Raw genomic sequence first — 23,446 nt, forward strand, 5'->3', positions numbered from 1 at the left:
GGTGGCTGAGTGTTCCTTGCTCCTGGGAAGCTGTGTAGTTTGAAAGAGAAGCAGGGAGCTCTGCTCTGGGGAAGGGGGAGAGGGGCAGAGGAAGAGTGTTGGTAAGGGGAGGAGTGCCCCCACCTGAGCTCCTTTGCACCTTACTTCCGGTTCTTTCCCAGGGGAGGCCGGGTGCACCCTGTGGGTGGGGCTAGTTCTGCAGGGACTTAGCTTTCTGTGGAGTCAAGTCCGACCGGGCAGGGGCCAGTTATCCGGAGGAAAAAGTCTGATCCGAATGTCCTAGAGTGCCTTCCTGGCTGGCCCGCTGATGCTTCCCTGCACCATTTCATACACATCAGAGTGCCTGTTCTTGACAGGTATCCGTAGGCCCTTTTCCTGCCAGTTTTAGTGATTTCTGCATAGATCCAGCCTGTGCACACCATGCATAATAACCACCATGGTTTATGGGAGCCGCACCACGCAAAGTTTACTTAAGCGATCTCACATAATCTCCGGTTGGGAGGTACTCCTCTTTTACAGATAAAAACATTTGCTCAAGGTCATGTAACTGGCAATCACCGGAGGCCATTTAAACCCGGATCTCTTGACTCCTGGACCCTAGGCTCCTGACCACCACTACGTGTTTGCTGGGTGAATGGAGTATGCTGCTGCTTTGGTGAAGATAATTTTTTTTTAATATTTTATTTATTTATTTGACAGAGATCACAATCAGGCAGAGAGGCAGGCAGAGAGAGAGGAAGGGAAGCAGACTCCCTCCTGAGCAGAGAGCCTGATGCAGGGCTCTATCCCAGAACTCTGGGATCATGACCTGAGCCGAAGGCAGAGGCTTCAATCCACTGAGCCACCCAGGCACCCTTGGTGAAAATAATTATTAAATGCCTACCATGCCTGATGTTGTGATGGCAACTAGGGGTTTACCAAGATGAGACCTTGTCCTTACCTCCACGAGGCCCAAGTCTGGACATATCTGTGTACACAAATAATGAGCGGAGGGAGGGAGATGGGGGTGAGTGGCTTGTGTAGGATGGAAGCAGATAGTTTCCAAGTTTCATATTGGTTGAAGCCACTTCATGCCTTCATGGAGCCACTTAAAAACCTCTATAGTGGGGCGCCTGGGTGGCTCAGTGGGTTAAAGCCTCTGCCTTCGGCTCAGGTCATGATCCCAGGGTCCTGGGATCGAGCCCCACATCGGGCTCTCTGCTCTGCAGGGAGCCTGCTTCCTCCTCTCTCTCTACCTGCCTCTCTGCCTACTTGTGATCTCTGTCTGCCAAATAAATAAATAAAATCTTAAAAAAAAAAAACCAACCCTCTATAGTTAATGGCAAATTATCTTTCAGAGACTAGAAGCATTGACTCAAGAAAGCCACACATCAGTATGTCTCTTTAAGAGACCCCAGGGATTCAAGGGAAGGAAAGCAATGGTTTTTGGGGGGCAGGCAGGTAGGTCAAGGTCTGGGGCTGATGGGCAGGGAGCAGGAGCCAGGTCCTCAGGCATCTAAGGTTTGTACTTGGGGGTTGGGGAAAAGGATAAGGACGAGGGAATCTGACCAGGGTTTCTGACATTGAAAGATGACCTTTGAAGGAAATGCTTGCGGGTGGGGAAGGCCGGCATTGGGTGTCCATTCGTTCTGTGCTGCACCTGCTTTTGGGCAGAGATGATGAGGAGAGGTCCAAAGTTCAGGGGAAGTCACAGAAGTGGCCTTGAGGGGGCTGGTCAAGCTGGGACAGAGTGAACTTGTCTATGGGTCCTTCCTGGGTCCCTCGGAGGACCTGGTGGTTCCCAAGTCCTTGCTCAGCATGGCACGCGCTGACAACAGTCTTGAGGGAGGAATTGCTCAGGCTGGAGAGGTCAGAGTTCTGCTGACAGAAGCCACACTTCTGAGGTGTCCAGGTCCCCCCCCCCCACTTTTTCTAATACAATTATAAGAAGTCAATTATCTTGTCAAAATTTAATAATGCGGACATATATTTTTTAAATGCAGAAGTCTTTCATTCTCTCCCCTCCCCAGTCCGTTCTGTCTTTTCTCTTTTTTCTTAATGTAAATCAGATCCCAGATGTGCTTCATTCTTTCCGTCCTTGAAATACCCTTGGTCATGAAATGCCAATCTGGAGGAAGTCTTTCACTCTGTAGAGGAAAACATGCCCAAGCCAAGTGGGTTTTCTCACTCATGACCAGTGACAGATCTGGGACCAGAACACCGGAATTCCACAAGCCTTTGGTAAACCTCCAGTAGGTGCTCTAGAAAATAAAGAGATGGACCGGATTCTTGAAAAAGTTGAGGGCCTAGTGGTATCTGGCCTCTGTGTAGGGTTTTATACTTCACCCATATTTCTATAGACAATAGAACCAATTTGGGTCCTGCAAAAGTCAGGAAAGGTAAGTATGTAACTAGGAAATTACTCTTTTACAGATAAGTCAAAGTCCAGAGACAGAAAAACTGCACAAAAGTTAGTGGCAAACCGGACAGAATCTCAGTCCGACAGTGTCTATTGTCCTGAAGCCAAACAATAGCTGGGCCAGGCAATGCCTCGGAGGCGGCTACTGATTCGATTCGCTAGAATGGGGCCCACCAGCTTCACAGTCGGTGTCTCAGGGAGAGAGAGGCCAGCTCTGTCTTTATCAACTCCCAGTCCCAAAGGCAGTTTCTCAGCAGCTCCAGAGAGAATCCTGCCAGTGGGAGCTGACCCAGCCGGCTGGAGCGAGCAGTGTGAGGAGCCTTGTTGGCATAAAGGAACATTTGCTTCCAATTAGTGCGGGTAGCAGAGAAAATTCTCTTTTCCGGAGGTCTCCCGGAGCAGTCAAGACCCTCCCTGGAGTGTCCCCTGCTGGGACACTCCACCCAGGAACGTGACCTCTTCAGACCGCTGTTTCCTGACGAGAAGGCGAGGGGGGTGGGTTTAACGAGGTCTCGGTGTGTCTCTCTCATAGAGACCCCGGGATCGTTTATCGGGCGCCCACGACGTGCCCGGCGCCGCGCGGGGTGCGGACGGCGATTTCTCTCGGGTCGCGCCAGATCAGTACAACAGTTTCTCACCCTAACACTTGGTGTACCAAGTGCCACCATGTCACATGCACACTCGAGTGTCAGCGCCAGAGCGGGCTTCGTGCGTCCTGTCCTCCCGGATCCCGGCACCAAGAGCGGTGCGGGCGCGTCCTGAGTCGGACGGAGAGTTGCGGAACGACGGGATCCATCTGAGTGCGCGTCCGCGGGGCCAGAGCGGGAGGGAGAGCGCGGCGGAGGGGAAGTACGGGGTGCCGCGGCGCTGTCCGGTCACCAGCACGCCGCCTCGCCCTCGCTCCTCCGCCCCTCCGAGCCCTGGACTCCACTCGCGCGCCAGCAGTCAAAGCGTTAACGCCGCGCGGGGCCCCGCGAGGCCCAGCGGGCGGCGGGGTCAGCCCGCCCACCAGGGCTATTGGCTCAGGAGAACAAAGGGGCCGCCCCGCGGGCTTCCCCGATAGGGCGGAGCTGGTCATCTGAGCGGCGCGGCCAATCAGGCCGCGGGACGGCCCCGGGGATGGCTAAGCCCGCTAGCCAATCAGAGGGAGGCGCCCGCCCCGCCTGTCCCGGGACTGGCGGGGCCGGAGAGCCCAGTGCCCAAGTCGCCCCGGGGTGGCAGTTCCCGTTAACCTTAACCACAAAGTCAAGGTATTTATTCCCGTCCCCTCCCTCCGAGTCCCTCCGAATCCGGGCGGGAGGGGCGTGCGGAGGGACGGACGGTGCTGTGGGGCCAGCCCCCGGCCCGCTCCTCCCGCGCTGCCTCCACCCACCCTCGGGCTGGCGGCGGCCTCGGGGGTCTCGGGGTCCCCTGAGCTCCTGGCGCTGCGGCCCCGAACTTTCCCGACCCCCCCACACAGCCCCTGGGGAAAGGGGCCCGGGTCGTGCGTGGGAGGGGGCTGCAGGCCCGGGCAGAGAGCAGGAGGGGGCGGTGAGACCGGGAGGGACGGGGTGGTGAGCCGAGGGCTTGACCCCTGGTCCCTTCGGGCGCGTTCTGCCCAAGCGCTGTCCCTGTGTTCGGGGCTGTGTCAGCTGTGTCGGAGAGACCGAGCTTTTGGAGGGCAGGAACCCCAGGGCTCGCCGCACGGTGACACAGAGTAGCTGCTTAATAAATGATTCAGTGAGTGGGCATGAAGATTGCGAGGGCGAACAATGAGGGGGGAAGCACCACAGAAATTGGAAGTGCGTGTGCGTGTGTTGGGGGAACTCCATTCCAGGAAAATGGGCACAGGAGTCAAGACCTCAGTGGGGGTGGGGGTAGGAGCTGGGGGCTCCTCCTAAAGGTGGAGGCTAACAGAGATGCTGCCTCCTCCAGTCCTTTGGGCAGGGTGGAGCCTGGAGTGTGTCGGGGTCCGTCAGACCTGGGGCTGGGTGTGGTCAGAGCCCAGGAGCTTGAGACTGGCTCACGTCCAGGCTCCAGGCTAGCTGTTCTTTTGGGGGTCCCTGGGTTCATCTGTAAAATGAAGAGATTAGAGGGTGTTAGTCTCCCTTCGACTCTAAGGTTCCATGATTCTGTGCTTCTAATCCGTTTTGGGCTTAAATTTCTGTATTGTGTTTCTTTACTAAAATTTTTGTTAATGGTTTACAGCACACGGGACCTTGGGCTGGGTGTTGGGGAGAGAGAAATACTCCATGTTAAGATGTTTATGGTCTTGCTGCGAAGACACATAAATTATTATTATACCATGTATGTGGCATCAGACTGGGTGGGTACACAGGTCAAACAGAGAAGGGCCCCTAACTGAGCCTGGCATATCCAAAAAAGGCTTCCTGCTCAGAGCGATCCCTGATCTAGGCTGGGCAGAAAAGAGCTGGGCAAGGGTATTCCAAGACTGGTCACAGGCCAGCCAAGATGCTGCAAGGTCAGAGAGTCACGTATTGGGACAATGGGGAGCTGGGAGGCAGGAGAAGCGAGCAGAGGCTGGTTCTAAATGGTCTTGCCAAGAAACTTCTAGCTGAACCTGAAAGTGCTGGGGACCCATTGGGAAGTATTTTGAGCAAAGTAGTAACATGTCCTCATTGTAATTTGGGGGAAATTGCTTTGAGTTCTTGGTGATGAATGGATTACGGAGGGGCAAGATAAGCTATAAAAACTAGTACAGTCTATGGGCAAGAAGAAGTGAGGCCTGAACTGGGTGGGGGGGGGGCCAGTGGGAGATCTTGGAGATATTAAAAACAGCACTGGTACAACCTTATCCAGGTGTGCGCTGTGACAGTTGTATTCTGGACAGTGAGAGGGGGTGGTGGATTTGAGAGGCCTGATGAAGACCACTGTCCCCCTGGGAGAGGCAGGGGGTACCCAGGACAAAGTTCTGAACTTGGTGCTGATGGGCCAACCCCATGCACCTGCCCCCTGCTCCCCATGAGGGTTAAGCTGAGGAATCCAAGATTTCCTAGTGCAGCGATGGCTGGTAGGGAAGAGTGTGGTCAGAGTGTGCAGAAGGAGACCTTAGTCTAACTCTTTATGAGGCAAGGGGGATCATCTGGCAAGCGAGGGGTTTTGGGGGCAGGACTCTCCTTACCCTTTCTAAGCTCTACGGCATTGGAAAGTGTTTATGAATGAGAAGGTGACATCTGTTCAAAGTGTTGTCAGCAGTTAGTTTCATATCTTGCCTTCAGATCAGGTCATAGGGGTCCCCAGGCCCTGGTGGGTTCCTGAATCTTGGACCTTGGGGCCGAGGAGTGTGGGTGCCGCTCTTTCCTCTAAAGGGAGACGGGGGAGCAGAGCCTGGGGATGTGGAGGCCACCGGTGAGGGACAGGTACAGGGGTAGGGAGGGGAGGTGGGGCAGTCCTAGCAAAGGGGTGAATGTTGGACGTGGGGAGGCAGAGGTGCTGGAAAGGGGTCCCTCGGAGATGGGCCTGGGGTTACGTCAAGGACCTCTGGGAGGGGGGCAGGCATGGTAGGATAAGGCAGCTGCCCCTGCTGTCGGTGCACCCGGTTCCCAGGTGATGCTGGTGGAAGCAGCCCGAGGGCATTGAACTGGGCTGTCCTTACCAGGGCAACCCTGAGGTACAGTTCTTATAATGTGGGCGGCAGGGAGGGGGTGACCTAGAAGTAATTCGTCTTGCACTTTGTGAATGTTTCCCACTGTTTTCCCCCCTTGCTTGAGAGCACCAGTCTATCCGTAGGAATATGTGTTAGTATTTTCCAAATAATAATTTAAGAATTTCTATGGAATGATGGCCCGTCCTTTCCCCTCGCTCCTCTGACCCCTGTCCTAGGACTGAGGGCCGCAGTGTTTGGGAGACCGAGGTCTAAAGGTGCTGGAGCAGAAGGGGCGGGGCTCGGAAGAAGGGCCGTAGTGGGAGGTGCGCGGGACCCCTGGTCCAGTGCTGAGTGCTGTCTGGGGGAAGCCAGAGAGGACGGGGGTGTTCTGGGGGAGCAGGGCGGGTGAGGGGAGAGGAAGATGGGGTAGAGGCCCTGGAGGGGGTGGGGAGTCCTGTGGGAGGCCCAGAAGGACCTTGGGCATGCCCGTGCTTGGGTGAGGGGTGAAGGTGGGCCTCTAGATGGTGGCGGCAACACTTCCCTGGTCTGAGCTAGGGCCTCTGGGCCTGCTTGTTTGTCTGTGGGCCCAGGGGCCATGTAAGACGGGAAGCAGCTCTCCAGGGGCCCCGGTGGCAGCTGCTCTGTGTTTCTGATAACATTTTAAAGCCACTGGTATGTGTGTCCTCAACGAGAGGAAGGTTGGAGGTGTGGTATGTCCAGGGGCATGACAGAGGACAGACTGCCTCCTTCCCCTCCGTGAAGCTGCGGCTTTGAGCCTTAGGCCAGCAGAAGCATCCAGAGCTTTGAGTCCAGGCCCCCTGCCCGGTGCTCAGCTCCCCCAGCCTCCAGCCCTGCTTTCCTTACCACCGTCCACTCGGCCCTCTCCACTCCTACCCTGCTAGGCACACGCATGTAGCCCAGACCCCCGCCCCCCAGGGCTGTTGAGGGTCCAGTGACCTATACAGGGAGCTGTGTGTGGCCTTGAGACGGTCCCAACAGGAAAGTCCACACACACCCTCCTCCTCCTGCCAGGCCCGCTCCCATCGGGGAGCAGAGTTTGGGGTGACTGTGTAGGTGCTGGGGGCCTCTGAAGATTCCGAAGCAGCTGGGGCACCTAACAGGTGACTCTCCCCCATCACACTGCCTCGCTTCCGGCTCCCTGAGTTCCCTTTCTTGGGGCAGGGGGCAGCTGGGAGCGTAACGGAGTCCCGAGCTGATGCACGTTCCCGCATTCACTGGCGCACGGCTAGTGCTGTGCTCCTGTGGCTCGCGCCTGCGCGCGCTGCTGTCTGTGGGTCTGCGGGTCTGCAGGTGGGTCTGTGGGTTTCTGAAGGTCTCAGCTTCTCTGTACTTTACATACAGTTTTGCAGCTCTTCCCTTACGTAGGAGCGTCTCTGTGTGTTTGCCACTCTGAACCTTGCTTTCCTTAGCTGCGTTCGATGGTAGCTAGGATTGTTTCCGGGTGTGTCTGTGCATTTAGCGTTCACACCCGTTTCTTCTCAGATGCCCATCACTGCATACTGTACCTGAAACACCCCTGACAGTGACTGCAGTTGGATTCCCCGGCGGAAAACACCACCCCCCTGTCCCTAGATGGTTGTCATCAGTGACCAAGGACTGGGGCCAGAGGAGCCCTCTCTTCACTCCTCCACTCACTCACTCACTCATTCATTCATTCTACAGATACACCTTGGAGATAGCGCAGGTTCGTTTCCAGACCCCTGCAGGAAAACAAATACTGCGCTAAAGCGAATCAAGTGGATTTTGGGTTTCTCGATGCATGCGAGTTTTATTTACACGATACAGTAACTGCTGCGTGTGCGACAGCCATATGTCTACACCGACAACGTACATGCCTTCGTTAAAAAATACTTCATTGTCCGAACGTGCTGTCCATCATCTGGCCTTTCCGTAGGTCATAATCGCTGATCACAGATCCCCCTAGTAAATACAGTAATAACAAAAAAGTTTGGAGTAGTGTGAGAATTACCAAAATGTGACACAGTGACAGGAAGTGAGCAAAGGCTGTTGGAAAAAATCGTGCCAGTAGACTTGCTCCACGCAGACCGGCCACAAACCTTCAGTTTGTAAAAAAATGCAGCATTTGCGAAGTGCAAGCCTGGTGTGGTTGTGAATGGAGCGAGGCCCCTGTCTGCCCGGAGTCCACGGTCTAGCTCAGCGCCGTCCCGTGGGGCTTCAGGAACCTAGGAACGTCCTCGGCTGTCCTTGTGGTAGCTCGCGCTCCGTGAGGCCGTTGAGCGCTTGAAATGTTGCCCGGAGTGATGGAGAATCAGAATTTAAAAGTTAATTTATGTAAATTTGAATAATCACGTGTGGGTGTAGAAGCCAGCCTCCCGAAAACAAGGGATGGGTTGTTTAAGGTTTGGTAAGTCCCATACTTTCTTCTAGGAGGGGACGTGGTCCCCGAGAAGGAGCTCTGGTGGGGCCAGGTTGACCCCAGTTTGGTTCTGGCTCTCTTTCTTACCAGCTGTGTGACCTTGGGCAAATGGTTTAACTTCTCGGAGCCGTGGTTCCTCAGCCATAATTGGTTGTGAAGGAGGAAATGGGCGATGCTTGCTAAGTGTTTGGTGCGCAGCGGTGCGCAGCGGCTAGGGACTCTCTCCCTGTCCGTACGGGGTCTTGGCTGAGCACCCTTCTTTCCATGGCCAGATCAATATCAAGATCTCGGGGCTGTGTCCCCCATGCCCCTCAGTAAGTGAGGTTAGGAGCGGCAGAACCTGGGTCCCTAGGGAGCACTCTGAGAGCAACCCCCACCGGGGTCAAGCCTGAGTGGGGCCACCCACTTACAAATGCTGTCCTGAGCCACACTCTCGAGTCTGGGTCCCTGGGCATCTGACCTGTGTGAGCCAGCGCGGTGGGTCAGGGCAAGGAGATGAGAAGCAGGGCCTGCCTGCAGGGAACCAGGGACTCCCAAGGAAAGAAAGCTGGGAGTGGGCCAGGCAGATTAGAGCGATTAGAGCATGGGGGTGGGGGGCGGGAGGCTGGGGGATGGGCCATGCGCTGTGGACAAGATGGGGTCAGACCAGCTGAGGGGTGGGAAAGATGTGGCTAATGGAAAGCTGGGCCATTCGGGACACATGGCAGCCTCGCTGGTGTGGCAAAGGTGGTCAGCTTGACATGGAAGGAGCACTTGGGGAAGAGGACCCCCTGCCTGCGGTTTCCTGTGGGGGCAAGGGGGCTGCTCCTGTAGGGGAGCACTGGTGGCTGTTGAGGACCTGGGTGTGGGCCCAGTGGGAGCTCGTGGCTGAGGAGGGCCTGGGAGCTGGGCCTGTGGGCCGTGGTTTGGGGTGATGCTACCCCTCCCAGCCTCAGCTCCTGGTGGGGGCATTGAGCCAGTCCCCGCTCCACCAGTGACAAAGGACACATGAGGTGTCATCCATTTCCCCTGCCCCGCCTGCGGCCTGCTCTGTGAAGGTCGTGTGTGGCTGGTGGAAAAGTTCCAGGGGCCTGTGGTTGGGAGGGTGTGGGGAGACGTGAACGCGTCCCTGTGCTGCCCCTCCTGCCTGTGGCCTTTCTCTGCACCCCAGCTGCTGTCCGCTCCCCTCCCTGCCCCCAGGATTCTGCTCCAGCAAAGCCGCTTTGTTACCTTCCCCTGCCCCCAGACCTCACCACCTGCTGCCGGGCACAGTCCTCCCTTTGTGCACACTGAGAGGTTTGTCAGCAGCTGCCCCCCGCCCCCCAGCCTCTCTCAGAGGGGGCTCCCACCCTAACCGCAGCCTCACCGGGGCAGGCAGGCCCAGGCCCAGGCCCAGAGCCAGGTGCCGGGAAGGGGGAAGTGACTAGGGCCTTGTCCCAAGACCCAGCCCCTGTGTGTGTCCCACCCTCCGTAGAACTTGCTGGGCCAGGAGGGGAGAGGTCACAGGAGACGGGGGTGACAGGCCAGGCAGCCTTCGGAGACTCAGTGTGGGCCGGCTTGGCCCTGTTGCCTTCCGTGTCGGCAGGGGCATTTTGCTGGGCAGCCTGCATGCCAGGCCAGGTCGGGGGAGCCATGGGTCAGGGGGGCGGTGAGTGGCAGCCAGAAGGGGCCTGCAGGGCAGCGTAGAGGGCAGAGGCAGAAGAGGGAAGGGTGGCCTGGCTGACCTGCAGACACGTGGCCACATGCAGACACTCCCCCCTGTTCAGCTTTCTCAGGATTTTTACCCGTAGGACACCTGCTGGCCCGTCTTCTAGAGGCATCCCACCTGAGCACACAGCGGGAAGTGCCCTCAAGACATGGGGGCCTGCCCCCCATTCCTGTCCTCTGTGCCGCTTCTGTCCCCGGCCCTTTCATTTCTTACTTCTTCTCCTTGGGCCCACGGGGGTCCCCTCCCCTCTGTTCCCATTCCTGTGCTGACTGGGACCAGCCTGAGCCCTGGTGTGGCGGGGACAGAATGCCCAGGGACACAGGGAGCTGCTCTGTAGCTCACAGTGAATTATTCATGGGGAATTGAAGCCTTCCTGCCACCAGGGCTGACTTCTAGGTCGTAATACCCCCGGGAAGACAGAATGGATCAAGCAGGGCCCCTCTGACTGGGCCCAAGAGGCCCCTTGTTGTGGCGTGTGGGTGTTTTGTGAGTGGGGTCAAGCTCTACCCTCTGTCCTCACCCGGCTGTGGCCCCGGCCTCTGGCCCCTCCGAGTTTTCCTGAATTAAGGTGGCCTCCCCCTTCGCCAGTCCTTTGAGCCTCTTTAGGAGGACATCGAATCTCCATTGGGAGAGAGGCCTCCCCAAGGTGTGGGACACACAGTAACCTGGCTGGAAGAGGCGGCACCAGGGCCCTCCTGCCGGGCCTTTCCCTCCCCTCTCCTCCCTGCCTGCTTTTTCTCTGCACCACAAGCAGCTTTTAGCGTCTATAAGAAACCACAGTAGGGGTGCAGAGCAGACCCCTGGTGGGGAAATAGAATTGAAAACAAAATCTCCTCCCAGCTCTGGAAAGCTCCCCACAAAAGGAGAAGAGAAAGAGAAGTTTTTTGGTTTTTGTGTTTTTTTTTTTTAAATCAAATAAGTATGAAAGCAGATAGAGATGCTCACAAGAGATTAGGAAAGCAGGAGGAGGTCCCCTGCCACCGCCCCCCCCCCATGACACAGCCCAGCAGACCAGACACAGCCTGCCACCAGATAGAGCGGAACTCGTCCTCAAGCAAGAGGACTCCCCCGATGGTGCCGTTTGTCACCCGGAGTGCATCCTCAACTCACCTGGCCATGGGGTGGCCGCCTCTGTGTGCTAATTGCCTTTCTCCCAGGGAGCAGTGCGGTCTCCTGTGCTTAAGACAGGAGATGGCTCTGCAGCCTGGAGCCCTGCGCCCTGTGGAGGTCAGCCCCCTCCCCCACCCCTGGCCTTGGGTCACCCTCTCCCTTGGTGTTTATGTCAGGGCCTTGGGCAGAGGCCTGGGTTGTAAAGCTGGCAAGAGGCTTGTGTAGCTTTTGAAAAGCTTTCCATGCCTCTCTCAAAGGGGCAGAGAGAAATTCACGATGACAACTTTTCTCAAGTAAATGCTCTAAAAGAAAGGGTCGGAGTTTCTTTCCCTTTTTCCCCAGGGAAGATGATTTCTCTCTTTTTAAAATTCATATTTGCCCTGATGCCCTGATCTTGGTAGGGCCTAGATTCCTGGCGTGGGTCCCTGCACCCCACCCCCCCCCACCACAGTGGCTGTTGGAAGGGGACCTGGGAAAGGGGAGGGGGGGCTGCCCTTGGGATGGGGTTTCCTGAGGGCCTAAGGTGGACAGCAAGAGCAGACGGCTTTCTGCAAGCCCCGAGGGACCCGGAGGAGCCCCTTGGTAGCAGCAGGGGGAGCTGAGCACCTGGGCTGTGGGCGACACCTGCCTCGGGTCCTCACTTGGGCCTTGGCGAGTGTGGGCACGAGGGGGTACAGGTGTGTGAAACAACCTCAGGAGAGGCAGTCCACAGCACCAAGTGCAGAAAGTGATGCCCCTGCCCCCCACGCCGGTTCAGGTCAGCGGGCCAGGCGGTCAGGCCACACACTACACCGGAAGCGCCCTCGGGGCGGGGGCTGTCTCCCAGGTCCAGGGCATTCAGCAGTGAGATGACAGGGGGTACGCAGACAAGTAAATACTGTGTCAGGTGGCGAAAAGCGTTGCGGCGGAATACAAAGTGGGGTTAGGGTTATGACAGGGAGGGCCACTCGGAGGGGGTGGCATTGAGGCGGAGACTGAAAGGCGAGGGCCATGCAGGGATCTGGGGGAGAGCCTGGCCCCCCCAGCTGACCTGTTCTGGACAATGAGCCAGTTAGGACGTGTCCAAAACCTTGAACATTAAAACAAGGAAAAAAGGTGAGCCCCGGATGGACGAACCTTCCCCGGGGTCCCCCAGATGGCCTGTGTGTGATCTTGCGTGCAATAGGGACCGGAGGGGACCTTGAAGGAGAGGGGCTGGTGATTTTGGAGAGCCAGCCCTGCCTTTCCGGGCATCTCCACGACCACTCAGGCGGGTCTCCAGGCTTAGCTGAGTTTCCTGGGGTGCATATGTCACCCCCACCCTGCTGATGTGGAGCCTGCGGGCGTGAGGCTGTGCTCTGGGGGCTGGCAGAGCTGGGGGCCTCCGGGGCGCCACCACTCAGCTGCCTCTGTGACTCGAGGCATGTCAGGGGCTCTCCCTGGCCTCCGTTTCCTCCTCCTAAAATGGGAATAATGCCTGTTTGACCTGCCAAGCAGGTATGTGTGCAAGTTTACAAAAGCCCCGAACTTTTGACCAGGTCGGGGACAGAGAAGCTCTTGATAAAGAGGGAACATGTTGTGTGAGACGGCGGGGGGTTGGGAGGGACATTTGGTCCTTGTCCCACTGGCCAGCTGTCCTTCCTCTGCCCCCTTCTCCCCCACAGAGAGCAAGGCAAGCGCTGGTGCCCGGGAGGCCTCCGCCGATGGAGTGTGGCCTGGCTGGTGCGAGCACAGGTAAGGGAGTGCAGGGACAGGTGGGATCCCGCTGCGGCCTCCTCTGCCAGGCCCGTCTTCCCCGCCCTGTGCCCTGTCCTCCCCCTGAGTGTGAGGTGCTGCCCTCAGTAGGAGCCTGTGCGCCGCTGAATTGCAGAGCGGGACTAGCAGGTAGAAGGTGATGTTGAAGGAGGCAAAGAAGACAGACTTCGGGGGCCAAGAAAATGACCAAAGGCCAGGGGGCCTCGCTAGGCAGAGGGTGTGCGTACACCTGTGCAGAAAGCCAGGCCGGGAGGGCGAGGGAGGCGTTTGCTACCTGTGGGCAGTCACGCTGATCTAACACTGAAAACCAGACCTCTGGGTAAGACGGTCCCTGTTGGGTTTTGATCAGGAAAGCACCTTCGGTTTGGTCCATGGGAGCTTGCTGGGGTCACTCCGAGTTCATGGGCCGTGGGGAGGAAACTGCCAGGCAGGTGCTGCTGTGAGCGGACAGGCCTGTGCTCTGGGCACAAGGCCCCCCAGCCCCCAGCATCGTTGGCCCCCTCAGCACCCTGCTGCCGAAAGGCCCTGGGCCTGGGAGAGGGGGCAGGGCCCGTCCCTGGGAATGCCGCCCCTTGGCTCAGTGACTCTGGTTTCTTTACTTCCCCTCCGCTCCAGGGGCCTTGCCCCAGGGACCCCAGAGCCCCAGCCTTCCCAGGATAATCCCCACAGTGAACCCAAGATGGAGACAAGCATCGGGCAGTAGGGGAACAAAGGAACGAGTCAGCCAGCTTGGCGAGGGCGGGGCCAGACATGGACATCGCGCATCCTGGGGGCCAGGTCCCGACACAGACTTCAGGGAGCATAGTCACCCCACTTCCCAGGCCGGCTCCCCACCACTGCAATGTCAGTTTGAAGCCTGGGAACTCCAGGTGTGTGTGTGAGAGAGCGAGAGAGGCTGATGTTACCATAATTAGAGGAAACCCGAGGACAGGTGGTTCCAGACGTTTTAGCAGAAGGAACCTTTTCCCAGGGAAACCTAAGTAGACTCCTAGTTCAGGCATGAGAGATGGGGTCAGCAGGGCCCTCTTCCCCACCTCTGGCAGCTTCTAAGTTGCCCTGGGGTCATAGGGAAGATGTGGAAGAACACTGGCTTTGACCCTGGAGGACGGAGGCAGTGGGGTGCTGGGCGCCCCTGGGGTCGCGGCCACGTTCTTGCCAGCTCCAGGCCTTCCGCCGCTCCCAGCACCTGCCGGCCAGCCTTACAGAGGGAGGGAGGGACTCTTTCTGGATGGCCAAATTTTTCAGATAATTATGAGCTTACCTCTTTTAAGCACATTTTAATTTCTATTTATTTTATGTGTTTTTTCTTATTGTGGTGAAATATGCACAATGTGAAATTGACCATCTTAACCAAGTTTTAGTGCAGGAGCCAGTGGCATAAGTACCTTCACGAGGTTGTGCAAGCACCACCACGATCTCCAGGACATTTCCGTCGCCCCAGAAACTGTCCCCATTGAGCAAGAGCTCCCCATTGAGCACCTTTGTGTTTTATCTGAACCATTTAGAATTTTTTTAAATTTTTATTTATTTATTTGACAAAGAGAGAGAGAAATCACAAGTAGGCAGAGAGGCAGGCAGAGAGAGAGGGAGAAGCAGCCTCCCCACTAAGCAGAGAGCCTGATGCAGCGCTCGATCCCAGGACCCTGAGATCATGACCTGAGCCGAAGGCAGAGGCTCAACTCACTGAGCCACCCAGGTGCCCCACCATTTAGAATTTTTTAAAAAATTACCCTTTTTATGATGACAGAGGAGCCGAACCTTTGTTTTAGGACTCCCTTCAGCAGGCAGGCCAAGGTCTGTTTTCCTTGTGTTAATAGCTGAGCCCTGAGGGAAGGTATCCCTGAGGACCGAAGTCCCCATGCACGCGTGTCAGAGGGGCCTACACACACACAACCCAGTCACTCGTGTCTTCTCTGGGCCTGATGGCAGTGGACAGGACCGTTCTCTGGGCTTTCAGCCAGGCCCATCTTTTTGGCTAAAGACGGCGAGCCGTCCCAGCCGTCAGCCGCCGTGATGAACATCGAGGTCAGGTTTAATCAGAGCAAGGCAGGGACTTTGTAGGGCTCTGGGACATAATTGGGAGCCTGTCACTTGGGGACAGCGATGCCCCGCTTACCTGAGTATATTTTGATGCCACACTACCCAATTGCTAGTGTGGACACCTAGCCCGTTAAGTACTTGCTCTGGCCAACACTTCAGGGCGTCTAAAACCCGCTGATAGTCAAGTACACTCATTACAGTTGGGTATTCAATCCCTGCCAATGTGCAGTTTGAATCACTACTTTGATCTTCAGATGATGACTCCTGCTAAAGTGATTTCTCACAACCAAGCACCTGGGGAGGCCTCCCGGGATCATTTTGCCAGGAGGAAAACTGGCCCTCACAGGTACTTTCTGGGCCCCCACCCTACCACCCCATCCCCGGGGCCACCCCATCTTCCGCGTCCTCATGGTGGCCAGTGAGGCTGTGGAGGGGTTGCTGAGCTCTTTGGCCCTGGAACCCACCAGGTTCTAAGTGAGGTTTTTCTTTTTATTTCTTAAAATGTTTTAAAGATTTTAAAATTCTAATATTTGAATATTCTCAAAAAATTTGAACAATGCAGATATTAAGATTTTAAACTTATAGGGGCCACCTGGGTGGCTCAGTGGGTTAAGCCTCTGCCTTCGGCTCAGGCTGTGATCTCAGAGTTCTGGGATCAAGCCCCGCATCAGGATCTCTGTTCCGCAGCGAGTCTGCCCACCCCCCCACTTGTGATCTCTCTCTCTGTCAAATAAATAAATAAAATTTTTAAAAAAGATTTTAAACTTCTAATATTTGAATATCCTCATACAAATTCAAACAGTGCAGATAAAGTGGGGGTCCCCTTCTCCCATCTAGCCCTTTATTGTCCCTATCGTCTGCAGGGTGCCCACCGCCAGGCTTCGGTGTGGGTCGTCTGGAGTGTGCATGTGTCTGACGTGGAGACCCAGCGTGTTATTTTTCATAAATTGGGTCAGACGACTGATCGTTGTTTTTCATTTTTTGTTTGTTTTAACACGTTTTGGGAATCTTCACATCTGCATGTATATGGCTCTTTGGCATTTTTCTCAGTTGCCGCCTACTATTCCTTCTTACGAAGGGAGAGATCATTTTGTGGAACTGTTACTGATGATAATCAGACTGCCTCCTGCTTTTGTTAATTAATTACAACTAGTACTGCAGTAAAAACTTGTGGACATTCCTCTCTGCAAGTGTTTTATTAGGATGAACACCCGGAGGGAAACTGTTGGGTGGAGGAAGTGGAAGTTTCGATACATTTGTAATTTTAATAGGCACCATCAAATTGTTCTCCAAGAAGTCGGAAATAGCTCATGCCCCAGCACACGCACGTACACACTTGTTCTCCTCGGTTCTTTCCGGGTGCTAGGGACACCTGTGTGCAGGTTTCTGTGTTGACAAAAGTTTTCAGCTCCTTGGCGAGATTACCCAGGGGAGTGATTTCTTACCGAATGGAAAAGAGTACGTTTCTTTTTTCGGAAACTGCCAAACTGTCTTCCAAAGGGGCTGCCCCTGCGGCTTCCCCAGCGGCAGCAGCTGAGGGTTCCTGATGATTCCTGATGGTTCCAGCGTCTCCGCATCCTCGCCAGCATCCAGTGCCGGCGGTGTTCTGGATTCTGACCATCCTCATACGTGTGTAGTGGTGGTGTTTTAGCTTGCAGTGTTGTATGAGCCAAAAATCTTCCTTTCTCATTTTTAGAGTTTTCTGGACGGTGTATGCACATCAGAAATTTTGTAATTCACCTAATTAGGATTGCACTGAATTTAAACATTGTTTTGGAGTGAAGAGCTTCCTTCCTTCTCTAGGAATGTGATGTAGCTGCCCTTTTAGTTACATTTTCTTTATCCTTTCAATAACGTTTCATAGTTTACTTGCTATAAGTTATGTGTGTATGTTAGGTCTATTCCCAGTTATTTTTGTAGCTTTTATTGCCATTTTTTAAAAAAAGTTATGAGTTTTTATATGTTTTTTATCTGGCAAGCTTGCTGAAACTTTTTTTTTTTTTTAAGATCTATTTATTTATTTTGAGGGGGCGGGGAGGGCAGTGGGAGAGAGAATCCTGAAGCAGACTCCCTGCTGAGAGTGGAGCCCGATGCAGGGCTTGATCCCAGAACCCTGAGGTCATGACCTGAGCTGAAATCGAGAGTCCCACTTAACCCACTGAGCCACCCAGGCACCCCGCAAAACTATTTTATTTCTAATATTTTGTCAGTAGATTCTCCTACACATTCTATATTAATAATTATCTGCAAAGGACACTTTATTTTTCCCTCCCAATATTTATATATATTTTTCTTTTCTCCCCCATGCTTTGGCTAGTTCCTCAAGGACAGTGTTGAAGAGTGGCAGTGACCATGAGCCATCACCTCGTTCCTAACCTGAATGGGCTTCTAATCCCTTGCCTTGGGCTATAATATCTGCTGGGGTTTCTAGTATAGGTTCTGTGTCAGCCTGAGAGAGTTTCCTCATAGGCCTGGTTTGCTGAGAACTTCTTCCTCCCTCCCTTCTTCCGTCTCTCCCCCCAGAAATGATATTGGACTTGATCACATGACATTTTTACATGGATTGAGACTGTCAGGTTTTTCCTGTTTAGAAAGTCAATGTCATGAACATATTGAGCCATCTTTGCTTTCCTGGGTAAGAGCCCAGCAAGGTCATATGTTGTTCTTTTAATGCTGCTGAACTTGCTTTGCCAATGTTTTGGCTTGTTTGTTTTTGGTGTCTGCTTTCAAATGCTAAACCTATAATTTCCTGCCTGCTCTGCCCTTGTCTTGTTGACACTGGATCATGCTAGCTTGTGGGCTCTCCTCCTCCCCCACAGTCACTGTAAGCTTGGGATAACACTTCACTTAGAGTTTTAGTAAAAACTGTTCTTTTTTTTTTTTTTAAGATTTTATTTATTCATTTGACAGACAGAGATCACAAGTAGGCAGAGAGGCAGGCAGAGAGAGGAGGAGGAAGCAGGCTCCCCGAGGAACAGAGAGCCCGATGCAGGGCTCGATCCCAGGACCCTGGGATCATGACCCGAGCGGAAGGCAGAGGCTTTAACCCACTGAGTCACCCCTGTAAAAACTGTTCTTATACTTAAGGGTCTTCTTCCCATTTTCAAGGTAGAAGGCTAGCTTTCTTTTCTGTCTCCTTTAGGACTTTTCTTTCTTTTTTTTACCCCCTCTTCTTGAGTTAGTTTTGTTAATTTATATGGTCTCACAGAATCATCCATTTTATATAGATTTTTCAAATTCATGCAACATTTATGCATTAGTATTTTATGATTTTCAGAATCCTTTTTATATCTCCATATTTCCTTTACCCTGTAGTCTCTGCGTTTATCTATTAATTTCTTCTTCCTACCTCCCTTGGGTTTATTTTGTTGTCTTTTGAATACCAGAATTTATTTAGAGTTTCTCTTTTTTGTTCCCAACTGTTTCATTTCACCTACTTTTTACTAAATGTAAACTTTTAGTTTAAGTATAACAGAAAAGTGCACAGATCACAGTATACATTCATATGAAGAGAACATGTGCGTGAAACCAGCACCCAGATCGAGAGGGGGAGCAATGGGGCCCCTGGGCAGCTCTGTGGGTTAAGCTTCTGATTCTTGATTGCGGCTCAGGTCCTGATCTCCGAGTGGTGAGATCGAGCCCTGTGTCCTGCTCTGTGGAGCCTGTTTAAGTTTCTCTCCCTCTCCCTCTGCCTCGGCCCTCCACTGCTGGGCTCTCTCTTGCTTAAAAAAACAAAAACAAAAACACTGCCAGATCCGCCCCCACCCAGACCTCCTTTCCAACCACAGCGCCGCCTCTAGGGCAGCCGTTATCTTGACTTCTGACTCCTCCGTTAGTTTCGCCAGCTTTTAACCTTCCTACAGATCCTACAGTCTGTCTGTTGTGCCCGTAGCAGGCCTCTCCCATCACAGTGTGGGGCGGTGAGAAAGGGGGACAAAGCACCCCAGTAGAACCGAGCTCGCTTTGAGAGGTAGATTCGCGGTAGTGGGTGAGGGGCGCTCCCGAGACTGAAGTGGGCGGGGCTTCGTTAGGGCAGGACAGCACCTGGGTGCACGGACCTTTCCGACCTACTTTCTTGTTCGTGGTTTTGTTGACGAAAGGTGGAGTTGCCAAACAGCCAAGGTGGAGGAGGGTGAGGCGCTGGGCCCGGTGGCTGCTGCCACAGTGAGCGTGGCCGTGAAATGGGGCGTGGTCACCCCACCCTGGGGGCACTGGCCATGCACTCGCTCACCAAGCTCCCGGCGCGTGGATTCTTTTGGAAAAAGAATGAGAAGCTTTGAAGCTCGGCCATTTTCTGCTTGTTCCTGGGTGGGAAGACCTTCCCTGCATCTCCGGGCCTCCGGGTGGAGAAGGCGGGGCAGGGGGTGTGGCCTTGGAACAGCAGCTTCTCTTCCTTTCTGGTACTTTTCCTTCGACACATCCCAAACAGCCTTTCTCTGTCCTTTCTACCTTCCGTACTCTCCTCTTTCTGCCCCCTCGCGTCCTCCTACACTCTCTTCCTCATCCTTTCCTCCCACCGCATTTTCTCTTTCATTCATTCATTCATTCATTCCCGGCACTTCCTTCCCTCCAGCCCAGGGGGCAGTGAATGACTCTCCCCGTCCTTTCTCCCTTTGCCTCTGGCAGGAGATGGGCTGGTGATGAAGATCAAGCAGGAGAAGCCGGAGTGGTTGCTGCAGACGCTGGGGCCGCAGGCCGTGCTTTCCGAGAAGGATAAAGAAAACATCTTCCGGCAGCAGCATCGGGGCCTCCCGCCATGCCAGACCATGGGGAAGCCTCGGGCCTTGGGGGGACTGGAGGAGACTGGGGGTCCACGGTGGGCCCCTCCCGCTGAGCAGGCCGGGGGGCTGGCGGGCCGGGCTCTTTCTGCCGGCGAAGGTCACTTCGTGTGCCTGGACTGCGGGAAGAGGTTCAGCTGGTGGTCGTCGCTGAAGATCCACCAGCGCACCCACACCGGGGAGAAGCCGTACCCGTGCGGCAAGTGCGGCAAGAGCTTCAGCCAGAAGCCCAACCTGGCACGCCACCAGCGGCACCACACGGGCGAGCGGCCCTTCTGCTGCCCCGAGTGCGCGAGGCGCTTTAGCCAGAAGCAGCACCTGCTCAAGCACCAGAAGACGCACTCGCGGCCCGCCACCCACTCGTGCCCCGAGTGCGCGCGCTGCTTCCGCCACCAGGTGGGCCTCCGCATCCACCAGCGCGCGCACGCCCGGGACCGCCAGGGCGCCCGCACGGGGCTGCAGGAGTTGCTGCGGGACGCCGCCGCCCGCCGGGGCTGCCGCCTGCGGCCCGGGCCGCCGCGGGGCCGCCCCGAGTGGGCCTGGCTGGGGCTCTGCCAGGGCTGGTGGCGCCAGGCAGGGGCCCGGGCCGCGATCGCCGCCGCCGCGGGGGCGGGCGAGCAGCGCCAGTTCATCTGCAACGAGTGCGGGAAGAGCTTCACGTGGTGGTCGTCCCTGAACATCCACCAGCGCATCCACACGGGCGAGCGGCCCTACCCGTGCCCGGAGTGCGGCCGCCGCTTCAGCCAGAAGCCCAACCTCACGCGCCACCTGCGCAACCACACGGGCGAGCGGCCGCACCCCTGCCCGCACTGCGGCCGCAGCTTCCGCCAGAAGCAGCACCTGCTCAAGCACCAGCGCACGCACCTGCCCGGCGCCCAGGCTGCGCGCTGCCCCAGCTGCGGCCAGAGTTGCCCAAGCCGCGCCGCGCTGCGGGCCCACCAGCGCGCACACGCCGCCCCCGCCGCCGAGCCGCCGCGCCCGGGGCCCGCCTTGCGGGATGCGGTGCCGCGCTCCGAGCCGCCGGCCGAGGCGCCCTCGGGCCTGTCGGCGCCGCCGCAGCCACCGGGCGACCCCCAGCCGGCCCGGGGTCCGGGGGGCGTGCCGTGGGGCCGGGCGCGGGCCGGCCTGAGCGCGCCGGGCGAGCCTCGCCAGTTCATCTGCAATGAGTGCGGCAAGAGCTTCTCGTGGTGGTCGGCGCTCACCATCCACCAGCGCATCCACACGGGCGAGCGTCCCTACCCGTGCCCGGAGTGCGGCCGCCGCTTCAGCCAGAAGCCCAACCTCACGCGCCACCGGCGCAACCACACGGGCGAGCGGCCCTACCTGTGCCCCGCGTGTGGCCGTGGCTTCAGCCAGAAGCAGCACCTGCTCAAGCACCAGCGTGTGCACCGGGGCGCCCTGGCGCCCACCCCGGACGCCAAGGATCAGGCGCATTAGTGCGCAGGACGCAGCGGATGCGCGGTGGGGGTGGGAGGGCATGTTTGAGGGGCCGTGGGGGCCACGAATGGTGGTTTTTACAACTCTCGGGGGTAGAACCCGGTGAAAGGGTGATTTCCTCAAGGCGCTGAAGGCTGGAGGACAGAATTCCAGAGGCATCCCCAAGGGGACAGCCCCCGGCGGGGCTGAGGGAGGAGGTAGGAAGATGCAGATCTCACTCTGGAGCCTGGATGTGGCCCTCGGTCCCTCAGACGTGGAACTGCAGGCCTCAGACCCCGGAGAGGGTGAGGGGCTGTGAGGGCTCTGGGAGAGGCTCCCCAGACTGTCTCATGCAGGCTGCCCAGCGCCAGAGGCCAGGCTCCATGGGAGTTTTAACAGACTGATAGCAAGGATGGAAGCCAGCGGTGGTGGCTGAGGAGGGCCAAGCATAGTCCCAGTGCCAAGGGCAATGCCCAATGGCCATTCACTGTGTATTTTTGGAGAGAGTGAATGGTTCCCTGGTCGTCCTTCACCCTGAGTGCCCCAAAGCCCAGGGTGCTATCATGGCAGGCGGGCCCTGGGGCCTTTACGCATGGAGTGTAAGAGGGGCGGCAGCAGCTGAGGCTTGGTAACTTGGGGAGGGCCCTGCAGCAGGAAAGAGCCACGTGTGCTGCTCCGACTTAGCAGCCGAGGGGCGCTCCCCACGGCTGTCGCTGATTTGTGTCTTTATCGATGCCAGTGTTGCAGAAGAGAAAAATGAAGGATTGACTGTCTCACGTGGTCTCCTTGTCCTTTATAAGCCTCCCTTTTGGAACCCCAAGTCTGTGCGCGCGCTGTGGTATCCTCAGGACCAGGCCAGCGACCTTTAGGCACGAGCCGAGCAGCTCCTCACGCCCGGTTCTTGCTGGGAGTGGACGGCAGTGTTCTCTTGCCCTCTCCAAACCAGCCTGGTATCTTCCCACATCCCTCCTCAACCTCTACCCACCCCCACCCCCCCACCGCTGCCTCCCAGGCCCCTTCCAAAGCAAGGTGCTGGGGCCCTGGCTCTGACAGGAGGACCCATGGCTCCAGGGTGGGCCTGTGTCCTTGGCTGGTGTCCTCCCATAGGAGGGGAGGGAATTGCCAGAGAGCTGGGCGGTGGGGGTATTAGGGTTTGGCTGGCTGGGAGGTGCAAGGAAAAAGGGGGGGCTGTAGCATTCTCTGGGAGGAGGAACCGAGCCTGCCTGCCCCTCCCAGGGGCCCAGCTGCCTCCTCCAGGAGCTGCCAGATTTCATCTGGCTTCTGGTTGGTTGGTCACCACTTTCTCAGATTCTGTTGAATTCCTTTCATGTGGCAGGGGCTCTCCTTGTTGTAACAGCACAGAAAGATCTGCGGGGGTGATCCGGTTTGTCCAGGGGACACAGTGCCAGGAATGGTTAGCGCTCAGCCGGGTGGCCCACTCCTGGGCCTGGGCTTGGTTACATCACAAGCCCTGCTGTGAACTCTCCCCCTGGGCCCGCTGTGCCCCGTGGTTGCCGTCCGTGTGAGAGCTGGGCTCGAGGTCCAGCGAGGTTTTTGCTAGGCCCTAGGTGCTCTCCTACCTTCCTGGAATGCCTGCCCCCTCCTGCAGCTCCTTTCCCAGGCTGCCCCCCCTCGGGGAGGCCCAGTGCCCCGGATCTCAGCACAACCTGCTTTACACATGGGCCGTTTGCATCTTCCACTTTGCCGCTGAGCAAATCCTGAGACCCAGTCAAGCAAGCCCGCATCCTCCAGGAAGGCGTCCCAGAGTACCACTCCTGCGTCGGAAAGCTGCTGGCCGCAGGGATAGACCTGCCAGACCCCGGAGCCCCGGGGATTCGGGTGCCTGAGGGGCAGCGCAGACAGCCACTGAAGATCTCAGTCAGGTGGGACTTTCTATACCATTGGAGGTGTCCTCATCCCCAGATGGCCTCTGTCTGATGACCAAAGCAGTCCAACAGCTGTGTTGGCAGGACTTGGGGTTAATGAGGCCTAAACGAAGCTTTCTTCCCCGTGCTAATATATGAGAAGGTTGGTTGACTCACAGTGACTGATGTCACAGATGGGTGCTTTGGGTCGCAGGGTGGACGGGGCCACATCCATCAGAGCGAAGAATTACTGAGACTCGTGTCCCCTTGGCCAGGTCAGGGGGTGGTAACACGTTGGTTCGCTAACAAGCCTACTGTGTGCCAGATACTTGGGCCACCGCGACAAACGGGACTTAAGCAACAGATATTTCTTTTTCACAGTCTGGAGGCGGGGAGTCCCAGATCACGGCGCTGGCAGATCCGGTTCCTGGTGA

The 23,446-nt window shown here is 56.4% G+C and overlaps 1 protein-coding gene across 4 annotated transcripts; it reads left to right on the forward strand.

The window, feature by feature from the left end:
* The first annotated feature begins 3,572 nt into the window (after positions 1 to 3,572).
* Positions 3,573 to 21,920, forward strand: ZNF775 (zinc finger protein 775). Of its 4 annotated transcripts, none has more exons than XM_080818684.1 (3): positions 3,573 to 3,648; positions 12,823 to 12,892; positions 19,580 to 21,920. In XM_080818684.1, exons 2-3 carry the CDS (start codon positions 12,862 to 12,864, stop codon positions 21,166 to 21,168), a joined length of 1,620 nt encoding a protein of 539 aa, XP_080674810.1. In that variant the 5' UTR covers positions 3,573 to 3,648; positions 12,823 to 12,861; the 3' UTR covers positions 21,169 to 21,920. The 4 variants fall into 4 exon arrangements, with proteins under 4 accessions (XP_080674810.1, XP_080674812.1, XP_080674811.1 ...); XM_080818685.1 differs by lacking the exon at positions 3,573 to 3,648 and adding an exon at positions 12,127 to 12,274; XM_080818686.1 differs by lacking the exon at positions 12,823 to 12,892 and having other exon boundaries at positions 3,586 to 3,648.
* The last annotated feature ends 1,526 nt before the right edge of the window (positions 21,921 to 23,446 follow it).

This window comes from Martes martes, assembly GCF_963455335.1.
Source record: "Martes martes genome assembly, chromosome: 11".
Lineage (NCBI taxonomy): Eukaryota > Metazoa > Chordata > Mammalia > Carnivora > Mustelidae > Martes > Martes martes.